At 41.8% G+C, this 18,234-nt stretch overlaps 1 protein-coding gene across 1 annotated transcript in view; it reads right to left on the reverse strand.

The window, feature by feature from the left end:
- Positions 1–331: 331 nt before the first annotated feature.
- The window catches only part of pmepa1 (prostate transmembrane protein, androgen induced 1), a 32,136-nt gene continuing 14,233 nt past the window's right edge, over positions 332–18,234 (reverse strand). Inside the window, exons 2-5 of the mRNA XM_069678811.1 lie at positions 3,373–3,527; positions 1,854–1,907; positions 1,366–1,724; positions 332–741 (exon numbers count right to left, since the gene is read on the reverse strand). Coding sequence (XP_069534912.1) covers positions 429–741; positions 1,366–1,724; positions 1,854–1,907; positions 3,373–3,527 — 881 coding nt within the window. The 3' untranslated portion in view covers positions 332–428. The remainder of the gene's footprint in view (positions 742–1,365; positions 1,725–1,853; positions 1,908–3,372; positions 3,528–18,234) is intronic.

The raw sequence follows: 18,234 nt of genomic DNA on the forward strand, positions 1-18,234 counted from the left end.
CAAACAAAAAGCTCTATAGAAACAAACGGAACAAGTAAATATTTATAATGAATAAAGACTAGGTAGGTCAGTCTGATAGAGGGAGGAAGAAGGAGGCTCCTGTTTCAACCCTCTGCCCTTCTTCTCTGACATCTGAAGTGCTCCTCAGACAGGAAGTAAGAAGCTGTGGAACAGGAAGTAGCAGATTTTCTTCTGCAATGTGCTCTGCAGGAGTGATGTGGCTTCCAGTTGTTCTTACCTATCAAGAAGCCAGCTGCTTCCCAGTCCTAGCTCGATCCTTGAAGTGGGGAAGCTGACCGACATGCCAGCTGCAACTACAACTAACCAGCCCTTAAACCATTTCACCAATGACCAGGTTGTTCCTCGTTTGCTTACACCACTTTCCAAGTGGCGAGCAGATATAGTCCAGGAATAAGGAAGCAGTTCTGTCAAACCTGCTGGGGCTTCTGGGATTTCTCCTTCGTATTCCTTGCGTTCCTGTTGTCCACACTTCCTTGCCGCTGAGGTGGAGGTCGGAGTAGGCCTTGTATGAACGAGGACGGGGGTGCGTGTGAGGACGATACAGTCCGATGGTTGTGGCTGGGCGTCAGGGATGTCGGGTGGTAGTAGTGCCCGATCACCTCGCTGTAGGCTGGGGGAGCTCCTTCCACTCGAGAGCTCTGCTTCTGCTGCCGGGACGAGGCCTCCTGGGCTTCTAACACACTGATGCCTGGGTGGACACTTGGAGGAGGCGCCTGCAGACTGGAAGCAAAATAACAAGGATCATACACAAGTCTCAGCAAGGACAAAACTATTATTGCCTGTTCCCAACACAGGAACTTTCTAGAACCCAAGGAACCATTCTGGAAGTCAGAACCTTACTTAAAGAAGGAACAATCGCTTAGACCAGCCTTGCAGATCTCTGCTCTGGGGTAGTACTTTATAAAGGTCTTGGTAGAACTGAGATGGACATTGTAGTTGCTGACTGACCTGCAACTGCTACAGTTTTTTTTGCAGGAACAGGCCGACGATAAGGATCGCAAAGAAATTTAGGGCACAAGCATCGAGATGTTGTACACTATACCAACGGAAATAGCATGTTTCCAACACAGGAACTTTTAAGGATCCAAGGAACCATTTAAGGAACTTGGAAACCTTTTGATGACTGAAGGAACAAAGTTCTCGGGGTAATGCTTTCCAAAGTCCTCGGTACTGTTGAGGTTTAAGTATGTAGCTAACAATTGCAGCTGCTACAACTTTCCTGGAGCCTTGTTCACACAGTTAGCGATTACTACCCCCAAATAGAATCAGTATCAGATGTGAGTTTATAAGGAGTTGGTCCAACTGAGACAGAAAGTAAAAGGGAAGTGAGAACTTCATCCTTACCTGGCCTGCAGACAGGAACTGGATGTGTCGAAGGGGTGAGAGTCGAACACAGTTCTGTTGGGCGGTGCTCGGACCGACTCCCGGTTCAGCTCCATTTGTTGCTCCGGGTCTCGAAGCTGCAGGGTGCAGGGTCCCTGGTACGGAGGAGGCTCCTCCCCGTCTGAAAGGCAGATAGTGGGTGGTAGATCGATGAGGCTCTGGGGCAGGTAGGGGTACGTCGGCTGAAAGCGACTCGGGGCGTAAGTGTGCTGGAAGCGCTGGGACTGCAGAGGAGGCTGGGACTGGGCCAGCTGAGGCTCCCGCTGAAGGTAGGACGAGGAGACGCCTCTGTCTGGAGGGCGAGGGTTGTACACCTGGTGCTGTTGTGAGAAAGGATATCATATTTACGCTGTGTCATGATTTGTGACAGAGCTTCTTAGATTAAGTTGTTAGTTTTGCTGATTTCAGGTTAAATTGACTTGACAATTACATTTTTAAGAAGGACTCACCTCATTTAGACCACTGTTTGTCCCTGTAGCGTCAGAGGACCACAGACTGCCCTCCTGTGAGAGAAAGAAAGAAACATCTCTTTGAGTTTCAGTTTAGGAATTTCACTTTGATTTGAACCAACCATGAAATGTATCTCATGTGTTAAAGAATGATTTAAACCTGCCATGCATTTTATTATATTTATTGTCATTAGAGTGGATTACATTTTTCTCCACTAGGGGGCTCCTGTGGTGTGCAACAAACCATAAGTGCTAGAGCTGTTTTAAATATCCCTGTAATTACATACAATATTGTCTTTATGTCTCAATGACTCTTTACATCTTGGTTATTCTGAAACATTTAATTGTGTACCTGTTTCTGTTTCATTCTTCAGGATGTTAAAAGATGCACACTTTGTTTTTGTCCTTTAATTCTTGCAAAACTTGTGATATTGCTGTAATGTTAACATTTCCTCGCATTGATTAATTAAGTTTCATCTAGTTTACAACTTCATAAAATCTTTCGGATGACACTGGTGGCTCCTGTATTTAACCACTGAGTATAAAACTGTTGTGGAAACGATCAGTGGTGTCTCTGTTGTCCCGGCTCGCTGTGAGAGGAGGACAAAAGCAGCTCTATGCTTCCATAAAAATGTTTGTGAGGAACTTTTCCAAACTTGTGTGCTGCTGTTTTGTTCTCTGGCGACGGTTTTCCTGCCTGTCTGCCTGCCTGCGTGTCTGACTGACTGACTGTATGTGTGTCAGGGGGTCTGTCTGCTAATCCAAATTAACTAGGACAATGACTCCCCAGAGCTGATCAGCAGCTCTGTCTCAGTGTGTGTGTATGCGTGTGTGCACCATTATGCTTCATCCTTTACTCATATCTCGCTCGCAGACTTGAGCCACACACACACACGGATGAGTGAATCAGTAGCAGGTGATTCAGGAAGTGAAGTCATATGTTTGCAGAAGCCTCAGGTGTAAGCCGGCGTGTGTGTCGGTGTGTGTGTGTTTCTTTAAACACTGGCTGTGGCCCTTAATGAAGACATGAGTCAGTGCGTTAGCGTTAGCCTGCAGCAGTGTTTAATCACTGTGATCACATGCTGTCAGTCGGCTGCTCCTCAAACTCTGTGCTTCTTCTTTCATGAAGATTTGTCGTCAGTGTGACTAAACTACTGATCACACAGCTCTGCTCCTCGCTCACTGCAGGAAGTCGGCTAGATAATGAGACATAATTAAAACTGCAGCATGAAGAATGTATCAAACCGAAGCTTCTTCTTCTTTGGTCCTGATTGTTTCCACATTGGAAAACTATGTATGTCTAAGAATCAGACATCTGAGCAAACATACTTGAGATTTATGTTCTTGAATAACTTAGGCTGCAACGTTTAAATTAAGCCTTTTCTGTGCAGTTTTCTTTTGCAAATCATCGATACATTCTTCCCATGATGTTATTTTGACATTAAAACAGTGTAGATAAAGTACATGTGGATAAAGAGTAGATCAAAGCATCATGAGGTGTAAATGCAGCATGTCTTACATTGGCCAATGGCAGGTGTCGTCTGCGTGCGGGGGCGTGTCTGGAGAGGATGGAGCGTGCTGACAGGCGGTAGTGGTTGAGCAGGCAGGTGATGACGACCACCATCACCATCATCACCACCACGATCACCAGGATCTGGACGAACTCCAGCTGGGCTGCAGAGACACAAACACAGTCATGGTCAGTTAAAGGTAAGTCCTTTTCCGCCTGTGAGAACAGCTGATTATATAACCCTGATGATGTCATCGTAATGTCATCAGGCTGATCTCTGCCTTGAGATTTTAAAGAGAGGCCTGCTTCACAAAGCGACGCATGTTATTTTTGCAAAACATGGGCATTTTGAAAGCAGGAGGAGTCTAAAGAAAATGCTCTGTCCAGATGCATTATGGGAAGTGTAGGTGCTTGACACCGGCCTCTGCTGCAGCTCAATCGTTACATTGTTACAATGTTATTGAATGTCTGCAAACTAAGAGGAAACACTAAACTAAATCTTAGGATGTTTGTTCTACAAGCCTCAGTTACAGAAAAATTAACAGCTAAGAGGTCTTAAAACACAAAGAAAAACTCTTCAGTATCTCAGTATCAGTGATTTTAAAAATTGGGTAATACATCTTATCTATAAAACTTTTCTTTCTTAATCGGACACAATTAACTTTTCTTTATAGCATCACGTAAAACGCAGCTTACAAAATGATTTATGTTTTACTTAAATGTAAAATCCACCTTGTAAATTTCAATCACATGAATACTTTATCTGTGAAAAAGTCCCATGTTACAAGTGAAAGTGATGTTTTCACATGAAAACTGTTAAATTCCTTGAGTTTCCTTCTCAGTAGAGAACTTGTGGTGTTTTTTTATTTCTCTGCAGGGTTAAATATGACATGTATTTAAAATATTCATTATAATATAAAGAAATGCTCAAACAAAACAGTCAAAATACCAACGATTTTGATAAATAATAACATTAAAGTAACAGTCGATGATGTTATTTTGGCATAAAACATTAATATTTAAGTAGTAGGGTTAATAATGTGTTAATAACCACTGATTACTCAGCACAAACTTAATAATTCTTCTAATAAATAATTAAATAAAATCACACAGCTCTCCTGAGACTTAAAGCAGTAGTAGGGTTTCTGTAACGTGTGAATAAAACAATGTTCTTATCTGTGCTGTGAGAGAAAAAACAGGCTTCAGACACAGTCCAGACAGACATGAAGTCCTTATGTGGAGGTCACACACACACACACACACACACACACACACACACACACACACACACAGCCAGACTAGACAGGCCCAGCTTTGTTTAGAGACAGTCTGCTCTAACCCCCACACACACAGACACACAGACACACACACACACACACACACACACACACACACACACACACACACACACACACACACACACACACAATCGCAGCCTTTTTTCTCACACTTTTTTTTCTCGGGGAGCAGGCAGAGGTCAGACAGGAGGACAGACAGCAGCCTGAGCAGCAGACAGGTTTTCAGACACTTCAGTTCTCACAGACCTGTTATGCAATTCTGATCAGCTCCACATTACACAACAAGGAGACACACAGGGCACCTTTATAATGTAATATGTATTAAATAAAACATGTACATGTTTATTTTCATTTCTACTCTCATCAATAAAAGAATAAAAAAATCGACCTTTAACCCAGCAGGTCCTGCAGGACTGCTCACATCATCAACACAACAACAACAAACATCATCAAAGTCTTTTTAAACCTTTCCTGTTTAGGAACCTTTACAAACAATATTGAACGTGGTTTGAACAAACAGCAGGTTTTTATTGGCCCAGAAGCAGCAGTTTAAATCACATTCCTGTTTCAATCTTTGCGTCGGATCTGTAAGTCAGAGTTTAATCATCCACTGCTGCTTTAGCGGAACAAACCATTTACTTAAAAGAATCTTATAATGCAATAATGTTTTGGAATATTTACTACATTCATTGTCTGGTTCAAGTATAAAATATCTGCAACATTTAACTATTTGTATGAGCCAACTTCACTGTTTTATTGCAGAACTTAAGTCTCACATTAGAACCCAAATCCACACCGAGGCTCGATTCTTAATGTAAATACACTGTTTGAAAAAGACATTAATGTTTGTCAGCCAGAGATATCTGATCATTGGTTTCTCACTTGCTAATAAGTCTGCAGTTTTTACAGTTTAGTAAGTTAACTAGATTTTGGGCGACATTCTCTGCACATTTTAAAGACAAAACAACAGGAGGACGCAGGAGGAGGATGCAGAGATTTCTTACAACCTGGCAACCCGAACACGTTTTGTTTTGTTGTACAAACTTACATAAACTATGATGGAGGATTTTATCCAAAATGCCAGCTCATAATCTGGAGTATACAACTATAGACTGTGATGTGCCGTGCGTTTGTTGTGTTGGTGATCTCTCTCTCCTGCGGTCTCCTGGTGCTGCTCTCCCCTCGGAGCAGCAGTTGATTAAGCTCACCTGTGCTAACTCAAGGAGAGAGTATCAAGAGCAGGAGAGAGGTGGCAGCCAGGGCCAGTGGTGTCAGACGTCGATTGCAGTAGTGCTGCTTACTCCTTCTGTAGAAGGAGGGTGTTTTTCTTTGAGGCCTTCGCGTTTCGTTTGTTGTTTGAACTTAAGGTTAAAAGTGACTTTTAATATAAGATCGGCTTCTCTTCTGTTTGTTTATATGATAAGAAGCTTGTTTTGTGTTCTAAGTTTGCTTTAAATTCCTTTAAATTCGCTTATACGCTGTTCCTCCCTTCTTTTTCCTGGGTGTTACTCCCTTCATCCCCCAACACCCCTCAGGGAACGTAACATGACGGATTAATGAACTTTTATTTGGAAAATTAGGTATTTCAAATAAAGATTTACAGGGATTTTTAATACTTGGCAACCCAAAAGTTGAACAAAAAGTTATTTTTATCCATTGCGATAGCCTGAAGCCTTAATAATAAGATTTAAAAGGACACTATTGTCTCATTATACAAATTAAAACCTCAGAAAAGCAGCAAATCATCCCATTTCAGACGATAAAACCAGGGAATATTTTAATTATTTGATAGATAAAAGACTTTCAGTTCGTTTCTCTAAATCAAACAATCAGTTAATCGGAGTTGCAGACAACTACACTTACTAAGACATACTTTTAAAAGAAAATGCAGCAATATCAGGGTCTTAAACTCTTCAACACACAGAGGATGAGACCAGATCAAAGATTTCAGGATGCAGAGATGACAAACTCACCGCACAGTTGTGTCTGCACACAGTTCTCATGGCTGTGACTCCCTGATGCCGGCTGCATGTCTCCTCACAGTAAAGATCTTTGTTAAAAAGTTTATATTCCAGCGATTTGAACCTGCAGATCTTTCATAAACGGCTAAAACCAAAAAATAAAACTAAAAACAAAAACGTCCCGCTGCAGAAAAAACTCCACACTACATGTCCTGATGATGCTGCGACCGCGTGTGTGTGTCCTCACCGGCTGACACACACACTCTGACGCTCCGACAAGCTTTGTCTGCAACTTTTTCTCACACACATTCCCACACTGTCCAGACGCACACACACAGAGGAAACAGCTGACCAGACCCCCCGAAAAAACACCACCAACACCGCCCAATAGCTGTGAACAAAAGGGGTCAATGCGAGGGGGAGAGAGGGGGAGTGGTGGGAGCGTCTGGGAGACACAGATGGGTCAGAGGGACAGACAGAATAATGATGAGAGAGAGAGAGAGAGAGACAGGGGGGATGAGGGGGGGTCTGAAGCGTGGACGTGATTAAAGCCTAAAAATAAAATAATTAAATAAGTCTGTATCAACATAAGAGTTACACACTAACATGCTGACGCTACAGCACCTTTTTCTGCGATAGTAAGGCCCCAAAAAGTAGGAGAGGAAACTATTAAAGGGATATTCCGCTTAAAATCCTTCGTTTGTCTTTTCCTCTGCTTTCTAAACACTGGCCTTTTCCAAGTAAGCTGCTAAACATGAGAAAATAGGAAGTTTTGGGGCTCAGAACTGTGTATTTTCTTATGTTTTTGAGCACCTGTGAGAGATTTGAACACACGCTGAAGACAGGGATTAACATTGGAGATGTGGATTGTGTCATCTAAGATCCTCCCTGACTATTTTCTCAGTGTTTCAAGTCACTTCATCTTTGTTTTTACCTTTATCATCTAGCTGGAGGAAGGTTTTTAGTCAGTTAGTGAGCTAAAGTTGGCAGCAGCCTCCTAATCCCTGCAGAAGAGCATCTGAAAATGGCACATTTTTATGTGAAACTGCTTTATTCAGTGTTTTTAATGGTTTTAATCACTGAGTTTTTGTGTTATTGAGAGCAGGAGAGCTCTGTGGATAATTCGGCTTTCAGTAAAATCCTTGTGAACGACGAACACTGAAGGAATCCGGACGGAAAAACACGCTGAGCAACAACAAATAAGCAAACATTAGCTGAACTCGCAGCCTCTCCTGACAACGAGTGCAGAAGGTAAACACATTTTTTAACTGAAGCTTTTTCAGTGTTTTACTGGTTTTAATAACGGGCCTGTTTGTTTTGGAGAGGAGGAGACCGCCGAGGTGAAAACCTGGAGAACAAAAAACACCGAACAGCAACAGAAAAGCAGGTTATAGCTGCAAATGGTTTTAGAGGTGAACAAATACAGGAAGTGTCTGAATATAAAGTACACAGAAGCAAATCGGCACAATATTAATGCTATAGGAAGTGAGGGAAGGAAGGAAGGAAGGAAGGAAAGAAAGAAGGAGGGAGGGAGGGAAGAAACGGGAAAAAAGTGAGCAAATAAACACAAACACAGAAACGTAAACACATTCCTCTGCTTATTAAAGAAAACAGTTCTCATTGTAAAGGAACAGACACTGCATCAGACTGTGATGCCAGCCTCACCATCTGTGTGTGTGTGTGTGTGTGTGTGTGTGTGTGTGTGGGCACACGGCCTGCTGACAGCTTGTCTGTCTCTCTGCTCTGTCAGCTGGTGATGAACTCTGTCTCTTAGCCAACACACTCCCACAACTCCTCTCCTCCCCTTCTCTCTCCTCTCCTTTCTTTCCTCGTTCCTTCTCTTCTGTCTCTCTTTTCAAACTCAGACACAACAAAACTTGTCCTGCTTCAAGTTGAGATCACAATGCAACCACTTGATGACTGTGGTGGTTCCCAAATGTTTCTGTTGTGCCCTGCTTTGGAGTCCAAAAAGAAGTCTAATACGTATTGATTGCATTTCTTATTGACCAGTATCCATGTTTTTTGTTCAATACTTTCAGTTCAGCAAAATGCCCCTTAATTATACCCCTTTCCCGCCAGTTTTTCAGACCCGGGAAGACCCGCTTATAAATGCTGATAGTCTCTGTTCCCACTGTCAGTGAAGTATACTCCTGTCGGCCTCTTTTCTGCTGCGTCACCACTTGACGTCACAAACGCGCCGGCTGTTACGGTGGTTAGGTCTTTATTGTATCTATTACATTCAGTCTGTTTATCAAACTCGGCGCCGACAAATTTGGAATGATGTTCAAGCGCTGCTCGGACAGAGACGGATTCATGTTTATGAGAATGATCGGTCTGTTGTATGAGTGCATGAAGCTAACATAAAAGCCTGAATGGTTTCCAGAATATCAGAATGCATTCAGATTCATGCACATTTCCTCTCGGCAGATGTTGACTGATGCCTGACTGATATCTTGGTGGGCTGATATTATGAGACTGATACGGGCCTATCACATATATAACAGTATTGATGTATTTATTTTTCCAATATGTGCTGTTTTCGAAGAACATTTAATGCAGAATACAATTTTTAGGTAGAATTATTACTGGTGTCATCATGCAGATTGTCAAATAGGTTGTTCTCTGACTTTATAGTCTACAATCCTCTCGGCACTGTCTGCAGCATGTAGCATAGCATCACAGTTGAGCAGCTGTTAATCGATAATATCGTTAAATATTCTTTAATGAACAGTTATATTTTAAGAAAGCAGCCTCCTGAGGACCTTTGCAGTCGTACTGGTGCAAAATCCACTTAGAAAAGGTCTTTGTTCAACCAAAAATCCACGATATCGGCTCTAAAATCAGTATAAGTATCCTGTATCAGTCGGCTCCAATTTTGGCATTTGGTGGCAGGACACTGGCAGATTGAAGTGATCATTACCGCCTCTGATAAAACTTCTGTTTGTGTTTGAAAATGTCCTTTTCACCTGAAATATTGAACTGGTTTTGGAAAGTTATGTCATAAACTCTTTAATAAAGATGTCCCTTCAGTTTTAGAGTCATAAATATTTACTTTCACTTTCATTAAGTAGTTTCTGATTAGCTGTTGAATCATTAACAGAATGTGACAGCTCTGTTGCATCACTAAGGAAAACTTTGTTTCCCCTCAGCTTCTGTTTTGATGCGTCATCATAAGAAATACTCTCCGACTGTGTGTGTGTGTGTGTGTGTGTGTGTGTGTGTCTTTCAGCCTGCAGTAAAGCTTGTCAGCTCCCAAATGGAGAGGTCAGGAGGTCAGCGAGCAGCCCTCCTCCCTCCTCCCTCTTGTCCTCTTTTATTCTTCCCTTTCTTTCATTTCCTGTCGTCTGTGAATCCTCCGTTACCTCACTCCTTCCCCTCTGCGCGCTCACAGGAAAATCGCCCTCTCATGTTATGTTTCCATCCAGATGTTCTGCACATTTCGCTCCAGAGGAAGGTGCAACGCGATTACATAATAATATCGAGGCATCAATTTTTCCACTTTAGCAGAGCGGAGAAACATCCAGACACATTCTGCATTATTCAAATACACAGAAAATAGAGCAACAAAAGTGCTCTCTCTTTTCTGCCCTCTTCTTGTTCTTTATCCTCCCTCCTTCCCTTTCTTTCACTTTCACAGGCCTTCTTTCGCTCGCCAACATAATGTTAAAGCAATGTGCTGTGCAGATGCAGCAGTGAGAAACAGCCTTAAGGCCAAAAACACGCTTCAGTGAAGTCACACAAAAACATTTTTCTTTCACACTGTGCCAAACACACACACTGTGTTTCAGTCCTGCCTCATTCTGACACCGAAATAAAGTCTTTTTTTCGGCCAAATACACAAAAAAAACTGAATTCATAGCATTCTTTCGCACCTGCTCCATATTTTATGATGATTTTAAACGACTCTATCCACAAATACTGACGCTGTAAGTCACTGTAGGGCCTTATCCTCCAATAATTGTCAAAAGACCTAAAAAATCATTACAATCTTCTATTTATTAAAAGCAGCTACATGTTCCACAGTTTTTCCACATGATGATAAAAAAAGGCTTTCAGCTCTGCAAAATGTAAACTGGAGTCTACATACCCTGAAGTAGTCACCTAAAGCAGACTGTATCGGTTCGTCTACTGAGTCCTCTGACTTCCTGCATGCTGGACGGCTGGATGCTGTTGCTTTTAGCTGCTAATTTTGCATCGGATTTGTAAAAATCATCTCAAAATTACATGGGAAAGTACGAATTATGGTGCATTATGTTTTTACAAGGATTTAAGAGCCAATGAAAGGAACACGTAAAAGTTGCATGATGGGAAATGTGGAGTTTTTTCAAACTTACAACAAAGTCTTTTTTGGTTGTTTGTTTTTTTTACGTCTGTCCCTTGTGAGTCCCCTCAGTTTGTGGAAGCACAAAGTACTGTGTTTAATACATCAGAGATTACCGACCTCATCTTTCTCTGCACCAAAGTTTCACTCCTCTGAACTTTGAAGAAAACAACCATGAAGCCAATAAAGTGTTTTTACTTGTCGGCCTTGTTGCCTGAGAGAGGCTGCTGATCTCTTCCCTCCCTCTGGGTGTTGTCTAGACAGGAGGAGGCTGTAAGCCTGGCAGGCAGGCAGGCAGGCAGACACTCCATGGTTAATCTAAAGCAATTAGCTCATTTGTCATCCAGTGCCTGCTCTCCGTCTATCCGCCTCCTCCTTCTCCTCCTCCTCCTCCTCCTGCATTCAGTGAAAGGTCACAGGCGGTCATTGTCGAGTCAGATGGCTCGGAGAGAGCAGACAGACAGAGAGAGAGAGAGAGGAGGGGGGTCAGGAGGACGGAGGAGGGGTGAAGTGGAAGATGTGAGGGTAGGAAAGGAGAGAGACAGGGAGGAGGAAAATGTGGTGGGAAGGAAGGAAAGAAAGGAGGTAGGATGCACGCAGTAGTGTCCTTGTTTTGGGTTCATCTGAAAGGCTGGAGTCATTTATGTTTCAACAACTTTTTGCACTACTTTGTCTTAAACTCTGTCATACTGTGTGTTAAAGCAGGCAAAGCACTGAATTCAAGCATTAAGCCTGCAAGACCATGATGAGGGAGGAAGACGAGACGTGCACGTGACCTCTGACTCGTTTACCATCATACGGAAGTTTATAATTATGCAGCAAAGTGAGATTATAGCCTGCTTCACACATCTGACACGGGTCTGTCTTTGTGACTCCAGCAGAGACTCTAATCTGATAAACCTGAGAAGTATAGATTTATATAAACTCTAACCCTTAACGGATCTTTTCTTTTATTTGCGTCACATTGAAATACAGTTTAAAGAGCCTTTTTTGTTTATGCCCCTAAACTGTGGAGCCCCATGCCTCTGGAAATTAACATGACACGCTCTCTTTGCATCTTTATAAGGAATTAAAGACAAAGCTTCTTATCTGGCTTTAAATTTAAGACTTCTTACCTGAGTTTGAGTCCAAAATTTTTTATTCCTGCAGTATATTTTGTCTTTTTTTAATCTGCTTTTTATTTATCGATCTTCTAACATTGTATTATTTTGATTTAATCTTGCAAAATTGTATCTAATGCTTTAAGTTTGATCATTTCCATATGTTTCGTTGGCACTTGTGGCTGCATGTTTGTACGAAAAGTGATGAATAAATAAAGTTTAGCGGACTTAAACTCTCCTAAACACCTTAAGAGCAATAGAAGAGCCGCAAACAGCATTATAAATAGACTTAAAGTATTGTTAATTCACTGTTAAAACAAAGTAAAAACAGATCAGACATGGTGGTGTCTTAAAGTAAAAATGGGAAATACTTTTACAAACATTAAACGATGATAGTTCTCCTAGCGGGCGCTGCAGCCCCCTATAGCACGCTGCTTGCTGCAACCTTTGAAGGACAAATGAAGGAAAAAGAAGCAGAGAAAAAAGTACTTTAAGTAGAAAGAAGGAACAGAAAGGATACAGGACAGAGGACAAAAAGAAAGTTCAGATTAGAGCAGTGAAAGGAGAGAGCAGAGAAGGAGACGAGGGTAAAATAATCACTGACGTCAGCAGAAGAAAGGAAGGAGAGAGAGAAGCCTGCTAATTCGTCTCCCTCACCCCCTCCTCCCTCAGTCCTCGGATGACTCGACAGTCTGGGTAGTCAGAAATAGCACAGACAGCTGTGTGTGTGTGTGTGTGTGTGTGTGTGTGTGTGTGTGTGTGTGAGAAAGAGAGAGAGTTATAGGTCATAGGTGCACACAATTTGCTTGCTGGCCAATTTCCATGAGAAAGGCTATAGGGGGTGAAAGAGGGGGGTCACACAAAGCAAGCACATACACACACACACACACACGTACACACACGTACACACATTGACTTTGGAAGCCATGGTCATGGTGCAGCCAACAAGTGTGGGAACTTTGGTCTGCAAAACTCCCACTACAGGTTTTAACAGTGGGAAAATGAGGAAGGGGGTGTGTATTTGTGTGTGTTTGTGCATGTGTGTGTGTGTGGTTTAGTGGGGTCTCATCTTTCTACCTTCACTCTGAAAAAAGGAAACGTCATGTTTCACTTGAACCGCACGGACAGAATGTTTTATGAGTTGGAGAAATAACTTGAGTCTTCTTTTAATTATAGTTAAGTATACTTTTTTATACAATTTTTGTATTATAATATTTAATATTATAATATCTTTATGGAGTAAATTATCTGGGAAACAAACTGAGAAAGCAGAAATCTACTTAAGCAAGTAAATTTAAATATCTGAAATGAAAAGAACGTCTTCAAAGTGATTTTTAAAAATAAAGAAAGTGGACTACAATAGAAGCAGAGATATTTAGCTTCTATTAAAGTTTATCCAGTCAACATTAAACAACAAGATGATGCAGTAAAGCATCTTCTAAAAACATATACATACAACATACGATACACCTGCATCAATTCAGGCATCTGCAGGTATCAAAAAAGAAGGTGCTTTTCTTGAACTCTAATTTCTTAACAAGTTCCCTCATCTCTTGTTTTCTGAAAATACCGGTCTAACTGAAAGCATAAATTAGCCTAACAAGAATAAACAAACAAAAATATGAGTATAGTATGGAGGGGACGTTTGTGTAAAACTGAATTATGTTGGGCTGAAGAAAACGGGGCCTTCAGCAGAAAAGAACAAAGAAAACCAAACATGAACAGAGCAGGAAAAATGTGACAGCAGATTTCATTCATGGAGGATCTGTGGCTTCAGGACGATCAGAGGAGCGGGGAACAGAGTGCAGCATTAGTCTAAATTTAGCGAGCTAATCCAGGGAACTCCCATGTTAAACCTCGAGTCCCATCTGGAACGCTAGCTATGCTAATGCTAACAGGGAGTAGGTCGCAGATACAAATCACCTCTCATGCAACCAGTGAGAAACGAAAATGACTTTCATAATATAACTTTAAATGTACTTTTTTTTAAAGCTAATTAGCAACAGATTAGCTTGTTTACAAAAGAAGTTCAGCTAACAAAGACATATTTAATACCTGCATCTGATGTTTGCTGTAATCAGTGCTCTAATAAACAAGATAAGAGACAATGTACTGGTGTTGGTGTTTCTGCAGGCTGATAAGAAACAAGAACACTGCAACAGAAACTTAAACAGAAACTCAAATATATGAATAATTATCTTATCAGTTGTCGTTAATCTTCTAAAATAAGATCAGAAAGCCAGGTGCATTTCTTCAGACAGTAAGAGAAAGACGGGTCTTGATGTTAAGCTCATCGTGTTGTTTTTACAGAAGTTTGAATAAAGTATTTTTCATTAGCGTTTCCCACCTCGCTACTCAAACTCGTCAGAATGATGAAACTTTATGAAAGAGAATTTTCTGCTTTTATTTTGCAGGGTTTCTCCTTGATGTGTTTCTCTATTATCTATCACCAGAGGTGGTTAGTTTGAAGCAGAGAAAATAGAAATATCTGCACCATGTTTATGCCGGTTGCTTTAAGAACCTGAGCTATAATTTCTCATTCCTTTACAGGGTACATTTACAACAACATCTGCCCGGTGGCTGCTGAAAAATACTCCTTTCTCTTCTTCTGTTGTCCTTATATTATTTTGAACTCCAACCTCAGTCTCCTGTGTGTGAGTCCTGCATTTTTTGACCCATGTATCACCCCCCCGACCATCACCTCAAGTGAGAGTTATCTGTCTCTCTACTACTTTTTCTGACCTCCCACATACTAGACAACCCGAGCTGTTGTCCAGATGGGGTTCAGAGTTATATCGCCGTCAATGATCTTCCATCAGAGCTGGTTAAAGTCGATGTGTCTCATGCAGATGCTCACGGCATCAAAAAGACATCCTAATGGCTCACAGTTACATGGGTTGCACACCAATTATGGTGCATTATTTTTCTTGGCATATAACAGATTTCCATTCATCATCTTAATATCCATCCATTATCTATACCGCTTATCCTGTTCCCGGTCGTGGGGGGGCTTGAGCCTATCCCAGCTGTCATTGGGCAAAGGGTGGGGTACACCCTGGACTGGTCACTCACAGAGACAGACAACCTTTCGCACTCACACCCACTCCTATGGGCAATTTAGAGTCACTGATTAACCTTACGAGCATGTCTTTGGACTGTGGCAGGAAGTCGGAGACCCCGGAGGGAACCCACGCATGCACAAGGAGAACATGCAAACTCCGCACAGAATGGCCCACCTAGCCCAAACTGGGGTTTGAACCAGTGACCTTCTAGCTGTGAGGCAACAGCGCTAACCACTGCACCACCGTGCAGCCCTCATTTTAATATGTGCTTTAAAAAAAACCAACGTAATCTAACATTATTAAAAGAGAACATAAAGTGCAGACATGAAGCTGCAGAGATCTGATCCTGACCACCATCAGTCAGAACAGAGCGACACATTAAACACCCAGAGAGATTGTTTTAAAAGGTCTAAGAGTCTAAGAGGAGAAGGTTTATGTTCTATCTGTGTTTAAATGTCAGCACAAACAGCAGACTGACTGAGCTTTAAAAAAATATATAACATAAATATCAAATAAAGAGAAGTCTGGCATCAGAAGCAAGAGTTAAACAGAGAGAAAACACAGAAGCAAATGACACACCTCGAGCTGTAATGGACACACATGGTCATTAATGTTAACTATGGTGAAGTGAGAATATGCAAAGTCCAACAAGATGAAACACACACACACACACACACACACACGCACATACACACACAGGTCCTCTTTGTACGAGCTGACCTGCAGAGCATTCTGTCTGAAACATATGAAAATCAAACCTCATTATCAGCTGCTTGTCTGGCTCTGTGTGTGTGTGTGTGTGTGTGTGTGTGATGCTCATTAGAATTCTAGCCAGAAGGAGCTAGACTCCCCCTGTCGTCTCGCACCCCCGCACACACACACACACACACACACACACTGTTCATTTGAATGTGAAAGAGAGAGGGAAGTCAGACAGAGTCGCACAGGGCAGGTCACATGCAGACGGCTGTGTGTGTGGGTGTGTGGGTGTGTGTGTGTGTGTGTGTGTGTGTGTGTGTGTGTGCGTCATGGCTCTGGTCCAATATGATACCAGACATAACAGTAACCATTAACAGTCTGCAGTAGGTGTATAAATACACACGCACATGCACACATTCACAGAGCATCAGGTCCCTGCTGTCTGCAGAGTCACATACTGACAAAGTGCCTTTGAGCCAGGACGTCTCACTTTATATCAGAATGATCTTTTCTTTATCTTAGTATCTTTGTGCATTTATGTTGAATTTTAGTGTAATTATAAATGCATCACGATCTCTCGTTTTTCTCCCGTTATGAGTCTGGACTTGGTTGATTGGACGTTTGGTTAGATGCCATTGTTGTTGTTGTATGTATTATCAGTTAAATTGTGATGGTCTCTAGACATTACATCAGGACTTCCTGCTAAAAGACGAAGATTTGAATCATCAGGTAAAAGAACATTTTGCTCTTGGTCTTTTTGTTTTTGCTGAAATGGGTAAAAACACAGAATAAGGGGTGCTGCTTTAGCTCTGTGTTTAGAGCGAGTCCTTGCCGCAACGCGCCCCTTGGTGCTGTCACCCCCACTCTCTCTTCCCCAAACTTCCTGTCTCTATCAAGTGTCCTATCAAATAAAGGCAAAGGCCAAAATAATGAGCTTGCAAATATAAGTATAGGGCGCCAGTTTGGCTCAGCGGCTGAATCGGCGACCTCAATGCAGCGGCCCTGGGTTCAATTCCTACCCTTGGCCCTTTGCCGTGTGTCATCCCTACTCTCTCGTCCCCCATTTCTGCCACTATCCACTGCCTTATCTCTTAAAAATAATCTTATTCACGACCAGTCAAAAGACACATTTTCTTATACAAGTGAATGGGAAAGTGTGTCCAAACTTTTGACTGGTAGTGTAAATCTATATATAAGTATATATAGAATAAAGCAGTTATGTGCTAAAAATCTGCTTTTATTCGATGCTCTTTAGCGCAGCTTCAGGGGCCGTGAGCTGAGCTGCTTCTTACTTTAGCTTGGCTTGTTTCACTGATAATTCAATATCCAAAAGTCCAGTGCCTAAAGCCCTTCATCAAGTTAAATGAAAGAGACGTGACTTGACACACAAAGAAAGTAGTCAGCTGGAGATGATAAATGTTTGACCGACAGCACTTATCAAAAGTTGTAATAAACACAAGGTTTTTTTATGTGAAACATGAGACATAAGGGTTGGAGATAGGAGTTTGGTGTGGTTGAAACTTAGCATCAAACTCCTGACAAAATCCAGTTGGGTACAGTCCTACTTTATTGATAATCGTGAAGAAAGAAAATGTATGTTGGTATCAAATTCAATGTGTCTGAACTGAAACAAAACATTTGAACATTCATCTTCACCAGTTAAATCTGTAAACGCTGCAAGAACAAAGCAAACTGTTTCTACATTCTGCAGACGCTTTAAACTATGTTCCAAAACTTCACTAACCTCAACCTGAGAAAGAATATGCTTCAGTGATACAAGAGAAGTAGATTTATAAAAGTCGCACAGTGTGGACTCAGTGTGTAGAGACGTTTTCTCTTCATGAGAGCAGGAGAGTCAAGAGTTTCAATCAGAAGCTTTGATGGCAAAAAAACCCTAAAAATATTCAAGGAAAAAGTCTACGTGTGTGTGTGTGTGTGTGTGTGTGTGTGTGTGTGTGAGCCAGACATGCTGTTCCTGCCCAAACAGCGCTTTACTGCCAAACTAAAACCAGCTCAGCCGGTTCTTACACACACACACAGACTCATACACACACACACATCCACCTGGCTAGACACAACAATGTCTGCATGCTCTGAATGGCTGACCCTCTGTGTGTGTGTGTGTGTGTGTGTATCATGTGATTCAACAGGCTGTTTCCCTGAGCGAGCATCCAAACCACCTCTCTGTATTTCTGCTGATCAATATGTTCTGGTAAGAATGAATCATGTGCTGAGGATCATCACAGGCTGCAGCTCTGCAGAGTCGTTTAGCTCAATGTTTTAAAGTGTGTTGTCAGCAATTGTGAAATTATTCAGGATTCAATTTGTCCATATCCTCGACCCTCGGCCTACAAGACTGACAGCTACAGTTCAATTAAGTGACATTGGGTGTGTTTTCTAACCCCAGTTTTTTAGTGCCTAAGCAAACCC

The sequence above is a fragment of the Semicossyphus pulcher genome, unplaced genomic scaffold (genome assembly GCF_022749685.1).
Source record: "Semicossyphus pulcher isolate SPU_LCO1_2020_fin unplaced genomic scaffold, fSemPul1.0.p SCAF_3, whole genome shotgun sequence".
Lineage (NCBI taxonomy): Eukaryota > Metazoa > Chordata > Actinopteri > Labriformes > Labridae > Semicossyphus > Semicossyphus pulcher.